The sequence below is a fragment of the Zosterops lateralis genome (genome assembly GCF_965231275.1).
Source record: "Zosterops lateralis genome assembly, chromosome: 3".
Taxonomy (NCBI): Eukaryota; Metazoa; Chordata; class Aves; order Passeriformes; family Zosteropidae; genus Zosterops; species Zosterops lateralis.
In genome coordinates, this window is record NC_139764.1 from 100,356,348 (window position 1) to 100,376,077 (window position 19,730).

The 19,730-nt window shown below is 40.8% G+C and overlaps 1 protein-coding gene across 1 annotated transcript in view; it reads left to right on the forward strand.

Annotated features, from left to right (window-relative positions):
- LOC310907429 (uncharacterized protein) overlaps positions 1 to 19,717 on the forward strand; it is a gene marked incomplete at its 5' end in the record, with an annotated part of 67,379 nt that extends 47,662 nt beyond the window's left edge. Inside the window, 2 exons of the mRNA XM_083857644.1 lie at positions 19,006 to 19,081; positions 19,229 to 19,717. Of these exons, the coding sequence (XP_083713770.1) occupies positions 19,006 to 19,081; positions 19,229 to 19,551 (399 nt within the window). The 3' untranslated portion in view covers positions 19,552 to 19,717. The remainder of the gene's footprint in view (positions 1 to 19,005; positions 19,082 to 19,228) is intronic.
- Between the last annotated feature and the right edge of the window lie 13 nt (positions 19,718 to 19,730).

Consider the following 19,730-nt stretch of genomic DNA (forward strand, 5'->3'; position numbering starts at 1 on the left):
GCTAGACAGAGTTAGAAAAACAAGTAGGTATTTATTGAAGTGCCTTTAAAAGGTACACCTTGGGCAGTGCAGGAGCCTTGCAGAGGCTATATCCAAGATGAATAATAGCTGTGAGTTTTTCAGGCAGATGTAAGTTTGCATATTTTGCATATCAGAGGTTAATTGTCCAATTACAGCATCAGGTAATGAAGGAATTTACTCCAAGTTTCCCCCAATTCACTGTTGTTTACATTTTTTGGGGCCTAAGACAGTAAGGTGTCCTTGAGTTTCAGATCTAGAAAGAAATTGTTTTATCTGAATAAAATGGGAGAAGAGGAGCCAACAGGCTATGGAATCTTAGTTATACACTAAAGTAGTACTGACCTGAAAAATATAAAAGTTAAACCCTAAGGCACCAATCTTACAGCTAAATCTGCACCTGTCAAAAGGATGGAACTGGAACTCGGGCTATCATAACCACCACTTGTGTCAACATGGAACATTCCTTGCTAGAGTGAGATTCTTCTATTAATAAGATGCACAAAGCACTTCTAGACTTTGCCTCAACATGCAAGGCAAACATCTCCTTGTAGGGGCAAATGATGGCCCTCAGATGGTTTGTTTATGCTGGTGATGTGTGTAAGAATGTAGCCTATATGGAATACACTCCTTTTTGGTACAATTATATCTGAGTCTGTAAAAACAGGGGTTGCACCACAATTTCTTTCTAAAATATTATAAATCAAGCCAATGCACCCTGAATTGGCATTCCTGCACTCTGTGTGAGGCCAGATGAACTCTGACACTTAAACAAACATGGGCTTTTAGAAGGTGTGTGAATTCTAGGGCAGGGTCGCAGCTGTGCATCCTCTAGCACACAGCAAAGGGAATACAGCTCTTTGCAGAGCCTGTTATCTCTCCTAAGATGCTGATCTTTTCGTACTTGCTTCTTTTTCCTGAAGATTTTCAAACAAGGATATTATGTCTACTCCAGTGTGAGAGGCTTGCTTAGCAGTGCACTGATGACAGCAGTGGTAATGGTGGTGAAACTGATGCTGACTCTGAAATAGTTTAGATTTTATAGAAAATCCTATGCTTCAAAGCTCTACAATCTTAATATTGGGCAGTTTCAACGTTTCAATGGAAGTCAGAGGTGCTTAGAGCTTCTGAGGACCAGGTTTCTCAATGACTTGGGTAATTTGCATTTGAAAACCTTGCTTTGAAAGGTCTGGCCACAACACTGTCTGTTGTACTCTAATGAGAATAGGAAACGCTTTTTGACTGTCATGCACCACTCTAATGAGTGCATGTGTAAGCCTGTAATTCTTTTTTTTTTCTTTCTGGTCTCAAGCGACAAACTAATTGGAACATAGGAAGGTAATTTTTATGGTCCCAATTTTTTGGATGCAGTTACACTCTCCTTCCCTGTACATTACCAACTTTTTGCAATCCCCTTGATAAGACAGGTGTAGAAGATCCATCTTCCACAAGCTGAATTAAGGGTACATCCATGAGATTAATAGCCTTGTGGAATATAAGCACATAAGCACTCAAATCCCCCAGAGTATGGAGATTTACTTTTGTTAAGGAAACATCACGTGCTTGTTTGCAAGAGAAACCTTCATTTGAACACATAAAAGGTAACAATTGTACCAGTGCAAGTTCAATCTGTTCATATAGGTTTGTAGGAATAGGTTCTTAACTAGCACCCTCTCCAAATTTTTTAAAATCTAGGTTTCTTTTAGGAACGACTTTTAGGTATTACTAAGTATTACATTTTCACAAGAAGGCATAATTCTGCTCTTCATTAAAGCTTTAAAGCTTATGAAAAATCTTATTTGTTATTTCATAATTTCTTTGTACTGTTCAATCTAGTTTTCTAAGGAATAAGGGCTAATGTGACCATGATGCACTTACCTATCCATCAGTCTTACTATCATTTTATCTGCCTGAATTCACAAAGACATTTTGAATCTCTTGAAAAACTTCAGAGAAATAGAAATTTCATAGTTATTATATTGCTAGAAGTGTTTTGAAAATATGGAACTGCATAGGACAGAGCTATGATGTTAGCTGTCCCCAGTGGGAGTAAGGATGAAATACAAAGTTGCTCGTGATTACACAGCAGAGCATCCACAAAACAAAACAGAAGTGTTTTGTCACGGAAGTGTTCAGTCACAATCATTGCAAAAATTTCACTGTGAGATTGTGCCTTAGTTGATGCTGGAGAATCTATTTATCAGTTAGTGCCTCACTGGCATAGTTTCAATGAGCTGTAGCAAGAGCTGAAATTTTAGTGGAACTTATTTGAAAAGTCTTCCTCTATTTTCTATTTTTTGATAAAAAATATTCCATAATTTCATAAAGATGCTAATTTAATGTCCATAGGGATTGTATACAACTTTTTCTGTTACAGATTTCTGTCCCATGAATGTGACAGACCTTGTTTAAGGAATTTAGGATATTCTGCACCTCTGTGTGTGTTAGGAAGACTTCAACTTTTTTAAGTACTCAGGTAGATTGTCACCCAGTCCTAGGGAAACATAGGCACCACTCCAGCTCTGAGCTCCATCCAGGGCAAAGGTGTGGCTGAACTGGCACTCTGGGACTTCTGTTGATGGTCCTGTAATTACCAGGCCTTGTAACATCATTCAGCGGAAACTGTAAAAAAGGCACTTAAAACCCCTTTAAATTAGGTAATTAGGTCTTCTGAAATACAAGAGAATATCTGTGAAGACATTTTTCAAAATGTTGAGCTTCTGCTCCTACTGGGAGAGACAATCTTTCAGTTAGGAGAAAAGAAGGCACTAGATGGGAATTCTGTTGTTCAGATCTTGTCCAATTCATTTCAAAACCCCAAGTGTACAATTAGGTACTTCTGACTCCTAAGACAGAGAAAGTATCACCTTAATTACTGGTCAAATCTTGCCAAACTACAAAAATTATTTCAAGCCAATTTTAGAAATACTGATTAGAGAAAATGAAGGATAAACCTAGAAAAAAATGGCAATTTAGTGTTTTTATGTATTAGAGTGTTTTTAGATATTTTACCATTCCTTACTCTGTGTGACTACTGCTTCACAAAAACGAGACATAGTTTACTGTTGAACTGGTCATAAAGCAGAGAAAATTCCCACCAGCTGCCGGTTTAACACAGAGGTGGTCATTCCTCTGACTCAAATGAAGCGAGATGGTGGCTCCCATGACAAGAAGCAAGGCAGTGATCCTACTTCCCTGGAACTCTGAGTGACCACCTGATCCTGAATAATTATAGTCTTGGGATGACAGTGCTTTAAAATCACCGCCTTTCATTTGCATACACTTACAGTAAAATAAAAAGGCAGGTTTTTCTAATGATTAAACTATTATGCTTTGAATACATATTTTCAATTTAAACTGTAATTTTATATATATAATATTTAGGATACTTTATCACGGACATTGCAGGGGTTATTGTGACTTCCTCTTTACTTTGCAACTCTTTGAGACAATATTCAACTTAACTAATTTGATTCAACAGTAAAGACTTTCTGTTAAATGCTACCTATGTGCATTAGCCAAAAAAGCCTCTCTTCCTCTGATGGCTCTGATTCCTGCAAGAGAATCTGAGATACAAACAGCCTCAGACCTTGAAGACACGTAACCATGTCTGTCCTTAACAACATCAATGTGAGTTACATATGTTAGCAAAATATGTGGATATAGGCCAGGGTAACATCAAGAGACATTTGCCAGGTCCTAATTGAGCAATAAGGCAGGGTGTAGACTCTGATCCCATGCTTTGGTATGTTGCTAGGCAAAGGGCAAAAGCTCTGTACTATCACTCAACAAGGTGTGCTGTCATTGCACAATAACTCTGTCCTGTGCACTGGGATGATTATGGAGTGCTATTTTCAGTGTGTAGAAGATACTTCATTTATGTATATTTTATTCTGCTGACAGGCAGAGGAAATAGCTGCTTGGTCAATGCCGTGTATAGTAAGTGTATGGTCTATTTTTAGCTAGACAATAATGTGAAAGGTGCTGTTCTTTACAGGCCACTGTGGGAGTGCATGGTCTTGCATACAAAGGCTGAATGGAAGACTTTAAAAAGCCAGTGCTCTATTCCTGCAGTGAGCTGCGGGCATGCAGGATCCTACCTGTGCTTGGAAGTGAGGAAAGAAGAGTGAGTGCCTTGTTACCTCTGAGACTGAAAGGTACACCTACAGCAAAAAATTCCCAACATATTTCATAAGGAAATCCAGGTTACATAAAGATAACACTGCTCCTTGGAAACAATTTCTGATAGGAAGCAGCATGAAATTGTTTTCAGCTTCACAGTTATCTTGTTTGTTTTGCTAATCCTCACAAAGATTAATAAAGGAATGATGAGACAACAGCAAACTGTAAGCACAGGAAGCGACTATTGCCTAAAGCATCTGGATATGATTATGTAAACATGATGTAATAAGAAAGCTGGGAGATTTAACTTTCAAAATCTTCTTTATTCCCTTCTAAAAAAAAAAAAAAGACCCTTTCAGAATATTTACCTTATTCCCCAAGTAGCCTTTCAGTTGTTAAAGCACTGCAATTTTCACTGCAAGCTCCTTTCTACTATTGATCAATCTACTCTAGATTTGATCTTTTATCCAAACTTTTCCTGGTGTGTATTCTGCCATATGACCCTTTAATTTGAGAGAAATGTGTCATTAAATTTGAAGGGGACATTTTGTGTCTAGCTGCTATATGTACTATTTTCCTCCAACCCACTGGTAAATACAATGGATATTTTGAACTTTTAGTACATGGTACAGTTTCTTTGTCATTGAAACAGTGACCTCTTCTTTAAGGGCATGAAGCTGAACACTCTTCCCAGTGAGCCAGGCTGGTCACACCCACAGATAACTTTGCTACTCACTAAAATTCCCAAGAGATAAATCTTTTAAGAATACTGCTATATCATATATAAGTGTTAACAATTTTAATATTAATTCTACTAGTTTTTAGCTTTTTTCCTGCATTCCATTTTGTACAGGGTGCTAGCTGTGTGGGTTTCTTTTTTTAGTCCTTTTGGCCAAAGTAAGGACTTCAGTTTTATTAACAAATTACCTTAAATCTGTTCTTTGTACAGAATTTATACTAAAGTCATTTTGACCTCTTTGTTATTATCTCTTCATAGATAATTACACAAGAGACATTGAGAAAAATGCAGAGGAAGATCAACAATTCAGTTAATTTAAACACTTTAATAAAGCAAGAGAAATATGCACATTTAATGTCAATTTATACCTATCTGATAATGTAGAATAACAGGAGAGTCCAGGAGAGAGAAGTGGAAATGGTTCTTGTCTGGCATTTCTACAACTTCTCCTGAAATGTGCAGAAAATCCTGCTTAGCCTTAGTAGCTCTTGGCAGAACATGGTCACTGCAGAGTCCTCATAACTGAACTTAGGTCTCATATTTTGGTAGTACTAGGGTAGGCCTGGTGGGTTTGTTTCATAAAAATATTTCTCCAGTATAGGGAAAAAAAAAGAATTCCCTCTTTTGATTTTTTTTTTTTCTGTTTAAGCACTGGGCTTAAAGAGCCATGAATGACACATGAGGCCAAACATAGACTCTGTTGTCTTCTCTTTTTTTTTTTTTTTTTTCCTCCAAAGCAGCACCATTTAAGCTGAATTTTTCCAAAAGGAAACACATAAAAATGAGGCTGAGACAGATGTCTGGCAGGGGTATTTCAATTCAGTTTGTTGGAGTCTGATAAGGTTATAAACATAAAAAAACAGTGTTTCCCTTGACTAACAAAGTTAGTCAACCTTAACATCACAAAGTCAACTAACTTCGCTCATAATTGTAATAAGGAACTACTGACTGCCTGACTATTACATTTTTGCCCATAATATTAAGTTATAATAGATAATTACTGGTATCAAGATGGGCAGCTGTTTCTTTGAATGAACATTGCCCTTTCATTTTTATTTTTTTTTTTTAATTTAGGTATGATACCAAAAATGTTAAAAATGAGTAGTCATTCATTATATAAAGCAGCAGCTGAGCAGTAGGTGGAGGAAGGGTTGCTTGCTCTACTCCTAAGCAAATGCATGTACAGCTTCATTTTTAAATTAATTTTATTTTGATGGTAAAAAAAAGGGATCGCTAATGACACAGAGTTTCAACTGGTAAATCTTCTTTGCAGTTTTTCTCTTTAATCTCTAAAAGCTGATGTAGTTCATTCCAATTGCCCACAGCATCAGCTTTATTCTCTTGAAAGAACTTGCTCTCTTTTTAGTTTTCCTTTAATGTTTTGAGCCCTTACCAGAAATGGTAATCTTCTTAAGGTGTTGGCAGGAGCCACAGAATGCACCAAAACTAAAGCTCATATCTAAAGAAGTATCCCATTATCAGGACCACCCAAATGACTCAGGTTAGTCGTAGACACAGTATACGCCTTTATATGATTTTGTAGAAAGAAAACTTGGAGGGTTGATTAGTCAGGCTAGAGAAAGGTTATGAAGATCACTCTACCTAAATAACAACAGTCTTTTAGTTGTTTCGAAATACATTCAGGACTATTTATTATCACAGCCAGCCAGTATATCCAGGTTATCTGATTTCATGCAGACACTCTTGTTCTGAGTCCCACACCCTATGTTGAGGAACATCCCTTGGTAATGTACGACTCACCTTTTCCCAAACTCCCCTCTTTCTGCAGCTGGCACTGGACCCTATGGAGATAAAAACCCTAGGGGAGCTGTGAGATGCTACTGCATATCTTTGTTATAAACTTTCCCTCTGACCACAGCTTTGCAAGCTGAAGCCTTCACACACTGCAACACGCTGCCCAGGCTGAGCCATGGAAAGCTGTTACCCTACAATGGGATGGGGAAAGCAGAGCATCCCCCAGGAACTGCTCTGGGGATGGCTGCTCTGTCCTGCAGTAAGAGCCCAAAAATCAGGTGTGACTGTCAGCCTCACTGCTGATTTCTCTCTGTAATAGCCCAGAATGGGGATGGCTCTGGAAACTCTGAAGCATTTTGATTGTTTCAGCACAGGTTGGGAGTTGCTATTGTAGCACCTATAGAAAAAACAGGGGTTTGCATCACAAGAGTGGGATGAGACATAGTGATACTGGAGCTAAGTCACCATCACTTCCCAGCACAGCTCAAGGTGTTGACTGGTCCTGGAGTAGCTGGCATCCCCCTCAGGGAAAGATCACTTCTTTCACCATCTCGTACAGTAGTGATTACAGTCTGCCAGATGAATCTTTCCTCTCCTGGAGCTGAAATCTCTGTGACTGACAGAAGATCATATTTGGAGGCTCCACTTTTCTGAAATTGGCTTATTCTGGAAGTCTGCCAGTGTCACAGCCTGGCAAAGTAGAGGGATCAGAATTACACTTGGATATTCACCCAGTCTTGTGAACTGTTGCATCACCGCTGCAGGATGTTACAAGCTTTTGAGTTTAAAAGACAGCTCTTTACTTTAGTCCTAGTATTGTTTTCAATAATTTCCACATACCTAAGATTGGGAAAAAATATTCACTTCTCAGGTCTACTGCACTTTGAAAATGTTAAACTCTGTTCAATAACCATTTGTCCATCTTAGCTGAGAAAGCCAGGGGAGAGAAAAAAAAAAAAAAAAACAAAACAAAACAAAACAAAAAAAACAAAAACAAAAACAAAAACAAAAACAAAAAAAAAAAAAAAAAAAAAAAAAAAAAACCCCGAAACAAAAAAACTGAACATGGAATCCCAGGAAGTAACAGGCTGAAGACCCACATTGAAAGATTAGATGGCAACAGTTATTCATCCATGCCTTGTGAGGCATATAAAACAACTTTGTGTTCATTTCCTCCCCACACCTCCACCCTTTTCTGAGGTTAAGAGAAAGGATTCCTTTACTACACAAGTTATTTTAAGATCTTGAACAACTTAGAGATCTAACATCTTTTTCCATGTGTATAAATAACCCCACCTGTTGCAGTATCATATATATGTGATCATTAAAATAGATACAAGTAAAAAATAGTAGTATACATTTCAATCTAAAAGTGATTCTAGGAACAAAGCAGACATGACTAGCAGGCTTTTCCGCTTTTAAGAAGATAAAGGGGATTCTTCAGTCTGAGGTGGATTTTCCAGAGTCAAAAACTTGTCATACAATTATCAACATTGTAAAAGTTACTGGAAATTGAAAAAAATATAAATTTTCCTTGACCAAGCTGTTGAAGTTCACAGACAATATTGTGTCGCTTCACATAGTAAGGGCTGCCAAAATGATGCCAGGGATGCATCAAATTTGTTTCAGCTTCACAAATTCATGTGTCCCCTTTTTACTGTTGCATCAGAAACAATCACAGTTCTCCAGGAGTTAATGAAGCACTTCTCCCTCATTTTCCAATAGAGATCTGAGACACAAACTGAGAAAACTCCAAGTTATTTTGTGATAAAGTCAGCAGAAAACATGAGAAGACACAGCATCTGTGTCAAACTTTGCAGGCTGTTTCTAACTACAGATGAACAGCCATACTGCAGATAAAAAGTGATCTGAGACTAAGCTTCGTGCAAATTGTTCTCATTGAACTACAAATCCATGGTGCAAAAGTGGTTATTTTTAAAGTTATATTTTGGCTTCTTTGTTTGGTGATCATATGACATTTTCAGCACCTAGAAATCCTTTGCTTATGACAGTGTCTGAATGAAATGTTGTTACTGACGTAACAATTATCTCCTCACCCCATGGCTTTCAAGTTATGACTTAATGTTGAGAAAACTGTGGGCTAAGTGAGTGAAATAACTTCAATACCTTCAAAGGATGTGGTTAGAATAGTCTGCAGGGGTGGGAAGAGAGTTTTCCTTTGCAGTTGGTAGAGCAGCAACAACAGAATGTCTTTCAATTGCTTCTGTATTGCAGCTCAGGGCTTTTAGCCCCTGTCTGCTGCACCCACACACGATCTGGTACAGACACTTAAAAAGCATATAGCAACCTCTCAGCTCAAGGAGTCCTTTCAAAGCAAGCTTCAGTCACCCAGGGGGCCAGCAATCTGTAGAGGCTGCTTTTTCTATCCCTGAGATGGAGTATCACATTGGCTCTGCTGCATTGGGACCACCCTATGCCCATGGTGGAGAAATAGGATTTGCTTTTCATTAATTCTGTTACTATAAAAAATTCCTGTAGGATATTCTGTAGTTAGAGCACTGAATCATTTCTGAAACTTCCTATTCAAATATTTGTTTTATATGGCAATGGTATTAGTAATGTGCAAGTTTTATGCACTGCTATTTCCTCCCACACCCATTGAAAACTAACAAGAGCCAGCCTGTCAAAATAAGCATGTGAATTATAGATCAGCTTTAACATGCTTCAAATAGCCAGTGTTCCAGCCTAGGTAATACCATATAACTCTGCTTTCCCTCTGAAAAACTGCACAGTCTACAATTCACAAAAATAACCCCTACAAACTGAAGTCTGGAATTATCCCATCCCTCTGGAGATACTCAAAACAGGTGCATGATAATAGAGAATTTTGACCTATTGTTGATGCAGAGACAGAAAATTTCCTTTTAGCTCACCTAGTATTTAAGATATCCTTAAGGAGGGCCCATTGCTGGCTACTGACAGAGCCCAAGGTGACTCTGATTTGCTCTTAGGTTCTTCAGGTACATCATTTTCAAGAAGAAAAGGAGACAAGGTTACCTCTGGCCCTCCAAAAAGTTTGCAGGAAGGCTGAACTCACTCTTTCTAGTCTGGCCTTTTTTTCACAGACTGCATCCCCTTGGAGGTGGGCTCTGGCATTACTCTGAGGTGCCAGCTGCTCAAATACCAAACACCTAATACATACATGTCCTGTAGGCAATATTCAAACTGATCAGGAAATGGGAGTAAATAATGTGCCTGCCATGTTTGCTGATGTTGAGTAATAAAAAGGGAAACTGACTCTGAGGAGCTACACAGGGGCTTTAGGCTACAGAACAACTGGGTAATAAAATGGCAGTGGAAATCCAACATTGATAAAAGCAAAACAGTTCACAAGAGGGAAAATAACCTGAACTGCGTGACCCAACAATAGGCTCTGATCATGGAGGGGATGCAGAAACATTGGAGTCATTAATACAGCCACAGGCACAGACTGTCACATTCAGCATAGCAATTAGTAGTGATCGGAAATGCAAGTCAGTATCAGCAACTATTATAAAGAAATACAGAACAAACAGTGTGTCACTATAAATCCATACAGTTGCTGTACCCGGAATATTGAGTAGGTTTCCAGTTTCCCATCCCAAAGGGTATAGCAGAAGCAGAAAAGGAACAGTGAAATGAGATCTTTTATAAAAAGAATTATTAAATAGACTGAATTTTTTCAGCTGGAAAAAGGAATGGGAGCTTTATACAGAGCCCATAAAATCATGAACAACAGGGAAAAAGTAAGTACAGAAATACAGAAGTAAGTTTGCTGCTGCTTCTAACACAGTAACAAGAGACATCAAATGAAATTAAATGAGGTTTGAATGACACAAGTTCAAACAAAGAGTTACTTCTTCATATATACAATTAAGTTATGGAATGCCTGGCCACAGGGTGCTGCAGTTGCTGAGTGTACATGAAAGCTCAAAAGCAAATCAGAAGGATTTGCTGTAGAGAAACCCACTGATGGCTATCAAATAGAAAGGAACTGCTGCTGGTTCAGCAAGGAAATGGGCTGCAAATCACTGGGAGAGGAGTTGGAGACACCACTGTGAGGCTGTGCCATTATGTCCTTGCACTGTTCTTGTCCTCTGCCATGGACATTTGCCATTGCCCTGTGTGTGAGAGAAGACACTGCATGAGATAGATCACTGTTCTCACTTTGTAAGGTCATTTTATGGTTTTAGTGTACCTACAAAACTCCTATGCTTGAAGAGAAGAAAATCTAATTTTAAGTAAGATTATATATCTTTTTGTCTGGTCAATGTCATCACTTAAGTAAATGGAGGGTAAAAAAATGCTCATGGAAATCCAAACAGGAAACACTTTTCAAACAGAGGCACAGGCTGGTGCCTGCAGAGCTACTACGGTTCATGCTCCACAGGACCTGAAGGAGACCTCTGCTACATTCAGCCAGAAGCACAATGACATGTTTTGGTTTTTTTTTCTCCCTCCAGATCACGGCAGATCTGATGCTTATCATTTGAAGAGTGTGACATACCTGGGGAGCAGCAGCACACAACTGCCAGAATCATGACAGTAGCCCTTTCTGGCTAACGTTCTGATGATACCCAGGCCTGCACTCAAGGAAAACTCTCCAATTTTAGTGCTCTCACGGACTTCAGTCTTCAGTGCCAGCAGCATGGTTACACTGAAAGTGTAGCATGAAGCAAGGCTTTGTTCCAAACAACACAGAACTGGCTCATCTAACCAGCCCTACCTCTGGGTGTAGGGTGACCTTCACGATTAGCCTTTTAAAAGCCTTTCACTATATATGGCACTTTCAGTCTTGGCAAGATAAATCTGAAGGGAGAGCAAAGGGATGTCTCATGATGCAAGTACTAAGGCATTCTTGGATTTTCAAGAAAAAATACACAAAACAACTTCCTGACTCAAAGAGAGCTGTATCTGGCATGGGAAACTTCTACATTAGACCTCATCCTGACAGGGAAGTATTAATCACAAAATTTAGAGTTTGTTTAGGTGGAAGTCACAATGGCTTTGTTGCAATGACTTTGTTTTCTGTGCTTTTAAAATGCATTTTATATTTTACACGCAAGCAGGATAGAGTCCTAACCAGTAAATTTTATATCATTGCCCTGAAAGATCCTGTTCTACAAAGCTCAAAAAAATTAAGAGATGTATCAGCCAGCCTGGAGGAGAAAATTTAAACCAACAAAAATGTGAATAATAATTAACTCAGAAAAATTTCATTAGATCTTCAAAAAGCCACAGTTGAGAAAGATGTACACACTGCCTAAAATCCATCATCCGAGGAAGGACTGGAAGAAAGTTAATATTTTGCCAATATTTCTGTAGACAAAATAGGACAACCAGGTAATTACAGGCCTGTCAGTTTGACGTCTATTCCAGGCAGAGTGATGGAGATGCTGATAGGAAAGTCAATTAATAAAGTATTAAAACAGTGCAATTTAATTAATGGCAATCAACACAGATTAATGGAAGAAAGATCTTATCAAATTAATGTGCTATTTTTATAAGACTACAAATTTGGTGGATAAAAGGAATTGTGGTATTATTTTATAGTTTGACTTTGGATGCATTTGCCATACAGTACTATGAGTAATTCTGATAGAAATCAGAACTAACATGATGAACTCTCCAAGACAACCAACTTGTTTTAAAGCTGGCTAGCATGGGATCCAATACCCTAACCTGAAGTGGGGCTCAGAGAGTGGGTTCTGCAGGCTCTGCTTATCAGCCCCATGTTAATTAACAATGTTTCCAGCAATACAGAAGGAAGCAGTGCTGTTGCTAACACTACTTTTCAAAGAACCAAACATTGGAAGTGGGCAGAAGTAGACAATGCCTTTTTGGCATTTCTTGAGGAGCAGGTGCAAAAGAAATACCAGATGTTTGTTTCCATGTCACCCAACGTAAAAGACCTATTTAAGAACAAGTACCTCAGGCCTTACCTAACATAAGAATTCTTTGGGAAGCTGAGACTGAAGAATGAATTGTGGGTCTTGATAGACCCCCAGCTGAGCCCCAGAGCCCTCTGAAGTCATGTTGCCAAGAAGGCCAGTGCAATCGTTTTTGGTGTGCAGAGATGCTATCCATCAAAGGGCAAAAGGGCTTCTGCTACTTCTGTATTTGACATTGTAGCGGGTTGACCCCAGCACCAATAAAAGTATTGGAATAATGTTAGTCCTGATATCAGTAGCTCAGGAGGGATGTTGGCAAATTTGAGGTAGTTCAGGGAAGAACCACAAGAATATGAATTAAAAAAAATTGGCAGTAAAATGGAATGACTCCACAGAGTAAGTCTATTTAGATTTAGTATATCAAAGCAAAGGCTAAGGAGTAACTTGATTATGGTTTGTAAGGGCTTTCATGTGGAACAGACACTGCCTAATAGGGGAGTTTTTGCTCTGGTATAAAAATATACAAGGAAGTCCAATGGAAAGTTGAAGACACATCCTTTCTATTACATTAAGGATAAGCAACTACTGCAAATATTTACCATTTCCTATGCTAAAGCTGGATGTCTTTTCTATCTAGTCCTTCTCAAGTCCTTCTCTTATTCAACAGGAATCAATTCCAGGTAAGCTCATGACTCATGCTGAAGAGTCAGAAATGGTCTTAAGGTGGTTTACACTTTTTACATCTGTGAATGCAGCTGTAACATACATTTTTAAGTAAATGAAAAAAAAGATGTTTCTGAGCGAAGAATGGGATCCAAATGGGAGTTTCTTGTGCACAAGAGAGGGTTTGTGAATGATGGAGGTGATGTTTCTTTCTAGCTCTGCTTTGGGAGCCTGCTTATTTTTCAGTGCTACCCAAAAAAACTGGCAACACAAAGGATTACAATGAGGTTTTGGAGAACAGCTCCTAGAAGCACATCCAGTTGTCATGTTTCCATCTCACATTCGCCTCCACCAGGATCATGCTGATGGGTGCAACTGAGGAAGCAAAACCTGCTTAAGAGGGATTTGTTTCAGGTCATGTACTTGTCTGTAAAACAACTCCCCAAGGAAACCACAAGTAAAAAATGAGTGCTATACATCCCTAAAAAAAGACCTTAATGGCAACTGGTTGGAGTATGTTCAATCTTAAAATGTTAGGAATAACTAGCCTCAGCATTTTATATCTTCTCTTGCCTATAAGGGTTTCCCTGGGATGTGCAAACAGCACTTTTCTTCCTGATCTTACACCCATGGCTTTGCTCTGCTCACCTGACTCATTACAAAAGAAAAAAAAAAAAATGTCCCACTCCCCTTTTTCTTCTCTCAGCAATACCAGTATAACTTAAAATGAGGAAAATAGAAAAGAGTGGTACTTATATCAAGCAATGAGGGAGTGCTTTTCCTCATGTTATTTCATAAAGCTAAAAGAGGGAGATGTTCAGAAGAGAATTCCACTATGTAAGATTGATTTCAATTAGCAAGGGATAACATTGATATGGATATACATAACACAACCACTTTTTAATTTCTGGGAATGGTGCCATCTGTGAATAATGAGAGTTAGTGGTAACAGAGAAATGTAAGGTCTAACTGTGGGAGCCAACAGCCCACAGCCTTGACAGTCAGATTTGGAGGGCAGTATTGTGATTTAGAAGGTCAAGTTGCTTTTGCTAATGCTGAAACCCATCAGCAACGCATTCAACATGCAGATGGAGACTTGTAAACTACCAGGAATGATTAGGCTGGGAACATACTGTGGTTGTAGCCGTAGCTGGGACCTGGAGATGTAATGCGATTGCTTGAAATATCTAACTGAGATCCAGAACCAGAGAGAAAGATTATTGACTCCTGATCTGAGGACTGCTTTGCTTCCTGGGCAGAACATTCTTTCACACACAGAAATTTTTTCTGAGGACAACAAAGACACTTTTTGAGTCCCAGATTAACAAACATATAATGGCAAACCTCAAAGCACTCTGGTTAATTGCTTTTTTTCTTTGCAATTAATATACAATATAACAAGAAGGCAGTTCACAGAAATGTTGGACTTGCTTCTCTCTACCTCATTTAACTGGCTTCTGTACATAAATTATAAGTTAGAGTGGGGTTTTTTTGTATTTTTATTGCACTGTAGTTAGTTGTAAATCTTGCACTGAGTTATTCAACAACACCTTTTCTTTTTGTTGCCAGAGTGAAGAATGAAGCCTAAGGCTTGATTCTGATTGCAGATATAGCACATAGGTATTTATCCTTACATACTTTTTGTATCCTTATTTCACACACACGTAAGCCCCACACATGCAGTTCATGCAATGGGTACATTTCTTGTCAAATTACCTCTTGACAGCACCTCATTAAAAAAAAAAAAAAAAAGGATGCACATACCAAAAGTAAAAATCATGAGTTTTTTAAAAGAAGAGATTCTTGTCTCCATGTCTTTGAATTGCCTTTTTTGATGTATGGCAAAAAGACTTTTCCCTTTACTGTCCCATGATTTGTCACTTTCCTTCGCCTTCCTCACCTAACATTCTAGAGTTACAGCATAAATGGTAAGTAAAAACAATCACAAAAAATAGAAAAACATATTAAAATTGGCATGGGGATCCAGCCTTGACAACTGATGGAGAGGTACTTTCAAGCATATTTTGAGCTAGCTACTTGGATTAATTTTGCTGAAATAAGACTGTCTTCTCACTATGACAGTTCTCGGTACTTAATAGTTGTTTAATGTTCCCAGTAGGCTCAGCTCTGCACTTTGTAAATCAGCAAAAAAATAAAATTAAGGTCTTTCTTTTACCACTTCAAAAATTATTATCCTTTTTGTTCTAGCTTGTGTTTGTACGCTGATAATATATTTTCTGTAAAGGGACAAGGAGCAGACTGACCTGGAAAAGGAAGTCTTTTAAATGTAGAACTGTCTTTGATCATTCACAAGACTTGTGCTCTGATCTAAGCTCATTGACATCAATGGAAGAAAGACTGCTATTGGCTTGGAGAGGAGGGTTGGCTCCTGTCCACACAGAGTCCATATTTGCAAAAGCAGATGTTAAAAGATAAAACAGATTGAAAACTGGAGTTACAGAAAAAGATACCTTTTTTTTTTTTTTTTTTTCCACAAGGTCAGATTTATGACACACTTTTCATTTAATAATTTTTCTCAGTCCCTGAAACAGGAAATTCCAATTTCTACACCTGTTTTTGCTGTTTACCTGCAGATAAACCTTGGATACAGAATAGGGGAGAGTTAGGTGGATGATTTCCATAGTATGAAAACGTAAGACCTTCTCCATAGACTCTTCTGGGATATTTAGGAATAGGAAAAATGCTCCAGGGAGAACATCACACACACACACTCTTGCCTGTCCCTCTCCCCCCTTCCCCTCCTGCAGCTACATTTCCTGCAGAAAGAGAAACTCCAAAGAGGGAACTCAGCACCATAGTACTGGACAACATCATCAAAGGAGTAGATAATTGTAGGATCTGTTTAAAAGATAAAGAAACTTCTAATTGGATTGTCTCTTTTGGTGACAGTTTCCAGGCAAGGTAGATCAGCACAATGGAGTCCAAAGAGAAAAAGTCGGTCAGTAAGCAGTTTTAAAAGGAATCCTTCCTAATACACTTCATTCTGATGTGTCTTCAGAAAGGTCATGGTGAGATACGATAGTTTTGTCATATGCCAATCTGCTGGCTACTTCTTTGATAGGTACCATTGATTCACTAACTGTTTTATCATACATACGCAGAAAATTTCTTTATCCCTGACATTCTGGCTGATGTGTTTCAAGTCACATCTGTCTCATTTGGTTAAGCACCACAGCTATAGGAGACTGAACACAGTTAGGCAAACCTTTAATGCCCTCTTGGTTTTCAGACTTTGATCTGAACTTTTATGATCTCATTCATTTTCACATCTCACATGTCATATGTTGATCTTCCTCTACAACTTCAGCTGACTGACACAGAGTAAAAAAAAACAACAGGCACAGAATTTTGTACACCAAATGTCTCTATGAGGCAGATAAAGGGGTTTGCTTGTTCAGAGCTTATTTATCATAGGACTCAAATGGCAGTATCTTCATTGACATAACTGAGAGCAAAAGCAAAGTTTACAAAGTATTAGGTTTGGGAGGGATTCCATAGCAAAGGGAGAGAAATAATTAAAATATTCTGAAAGAGTAAAACTCACCTGATGGATAGGTAACTGTGTCATTTCACATTGTATGTATCCTTCTACACCTCACAGTGTAGATTTAATTCAGAACCCAAAATTTGTAATCTTTTCATTCCAAATTTGAATACTGAATCCCTTCTTCAGATTTAGATCCCAATTCTGATAAAAATCAGGAGTTTCCAACCAGAGGCTCAGGATGAATTAGAGTTTTCATCCTTTTCTCCTTTCGCTCCTTCTTCCTATTGGGCTTGGAGGCTCTGGGTAGCCTTTCCAGAGTTGCTAAGGACTGTGGCTCCAGCTGATGCTGGGTAACTAAGAAAGTTAAACAGAAAACATTTATTTACAGAACAAAGGTTGATGCAAGAGCCTAGGTCTTTGTCATAGTCAGAAGGAGTATGCAGGGGGAGAGGAAGGGAGAAATTGTGTAAAAAGCCATCTACTAAGAAAAGAATGTTTGATTTGGATCACAGGATGTGATACTGGAGAATGTATTGCATAACTTTATGGCTTGTCCTTATTTGCAATGATTCAGTATCCGGCACTGCTCATCTCATTTCTAAAAATGGTATTGAAAAGTTACAAAGTATTCAGAGGTGATGGGAATAAGTGAAGAAAGGCAGGAAAAGCACCTTTTCATTTTACAGCCAATAGCAAACACTGAGTCGTTCCACATGTTGTTGCAGATCACTGGGTCTGTGTCCTTCCTCACTACCCAAGTGACATGCACCAGGTCAAATCTCTGTTCCCAGAAGCTCGTCTTCTCTGTGGCAGATTTAAAATCATGACAACCCTTTTCTCATGGTATTTATTTTATAATCTTATAGTTTTATAACTTATATCCCCTTTTATCTTAAAACAGGGAAGTTCCAGCTCCTGGTGTGGAGGACAAGGCATGAGCAGGTGCAATGCTGTGGAGAGCCTTCCCAAAGCCTCCCCTGTGAGGACTAGACCCTGACTGCAGCATCCCTAGCCTCTTTGGAGCCCTGTTCAGAGGTTACTTCTCTGCCTCAAAGAAGACACCTCTGGGACTAACACCTCCATAGATTATTTCATTATTGCCTTATTCACTTCTTTCTACCCCGTGAAAACAGGCATCACCCAAACCCGCAGTGTTCACCCCAAAACAACCCTTCTCCCATTTCTGATCCTCCCCTGGGCTGATGTAGGGAAAGGACACTCAAGCCACAGACAGTCCCTCGGCATTGCCCTGCAAAGGCTGCAGCTCCAGGACAGAGCTGTGCTCTCCTAACACACCTCTTCTCTTGTTGGCTTGTATAATTTTTTCCCCTTTTTGGGGGGCAGGAGGGGAATGGGAGGAAGAGGTGTGAGTATTTGATTTGGTTTGGGGTTTTTTCGGTCGTTGTTTTAAAGAAATTCACCACCAACATCCAAACAAAAACTAGGGAGCACATGCCAGGCTAATTAGGACTTCAGGGAACCACTCATCAAACTTCAATATATAGCTAAACTCCTGTTATTTAAGCAAAAGGAGACTGATAAAAAAAAAAAAAAAAAAAAAAAAAAAAAAAGCGCCCATAAAAACCACCAAACTGACAGCCCGCAGTGGTGCTGGGCGGAGACAGACCGACCTCATTCATGGCTTTCTCTCTGAAAAGGGTTACGTTTTCCCCCTGTCCTCCCTTCCTCCGCACTCCCTCCCCTCCGTTTTCATTTTGGGACGGATTAAGAGAAGTCTGGAGGGAGGAGAACTCCTCCCAGCCGACAGCACCCGGGTACAGCCGCCCGTGCTCCCCTGAGAGTGAGTGAGTGAGTGAGTGAGTGAGTGAGTGAGTGAGTGAGTGAGTGAGTGCGGGCCCGCGCTGCCCGGACACCCCCATCGCTTCATTGAGAAAACACCGGGCAGTGCCTGCGATAGGGGCCGGACTCCGCTTTCCGGGCCGCTAAAGCCACTACCGTTATTACTGTTATTATTTTATTTGATATTAAAATTAACACCACCATCTCGCCCCCAGCCGCAAGGGCAATCCCGGGGAGGCTGGACCTGCCGGGGCTCTGCCCGCGGGGAGCCGCGGTCAGCATCACCACCGCCGCCCGGGGCCGCTCACCCCGCCGGGCACAGCGGCACGTCCCCGGGCCCCGAGCCCCCGGCCGGGCCGGGCAGGGCTGCGGAAGGACGTCTCACCTTGTTTACCCCGAGCGCGGGGGGCGGGCGGGCGGGGGGAGGCCGCGGGGCGGGGCCGGGCCGGGGCGGGGCTGGCGGGGCGGGCCGGGCCGGCGGCGCGGGGCAGTCCGGGCGGTCCGGGCAGTCGGGCTGCGCGCTGGGCACCGTGCGGGCGTGCGGCGGCCGGCAGCGAGCACGGAGGCAGCCAGCGTCCCCGCCACGTAAGTACTTACTGATACACCGCGGGAGACGGTGCCTCGGGGCAGGGCAGCGGCGCGGCCACCCCTCTCCTCCCCGTGTCCTGTCCCCCAAGGGGGGAAAAAGAAAAATCATCAAACAAAACTTGCTCTCTGCATTTTTTTTTTAAGCGATTCCAGTTGACTGCCCTTTACGGCCTTTCGCTTATCGCCCTCCCAGCCCCTGCAGCAAGAACTCGGCCCCTTTTTCGCCGCGCCGGTTTTTCTTTTCTTTGTGCGTGAACTCCATTGAAGGCGGCGAAGGCAGCGAGCCCCGCTCCCAGATCCGCTGTGCAGGGCGAGCGTGGGAGCGCTCTCTGTTCTCTGCTCGCACTTTTTTGTTCTGTCGCGACAACGACAGCGCGTTCCTTTGGGCGGGCGCGGAGCCGTGCGCGGTGCCGGTGCGGCTCCCCCGAGCCCCGCCGCGGTCCCGCTCCTTTGTCGGCCCGAGTTAAATGCTCCCTCGCTGTTTGGCGGGGCGATCTCGGAGCGCCCCGGGCGCTAGCGGCGAGGCTCCCGCGCCATCTACAGCCGGGCCGCGGCAGCGCGGCGCTGCCGGCCCGTAGGGGAGCGGAAGGACGGTCCCGCTGCGCGCCCCGCGTTACCGAGCCGCTTTTGTTGCCGCCCGCGCTGC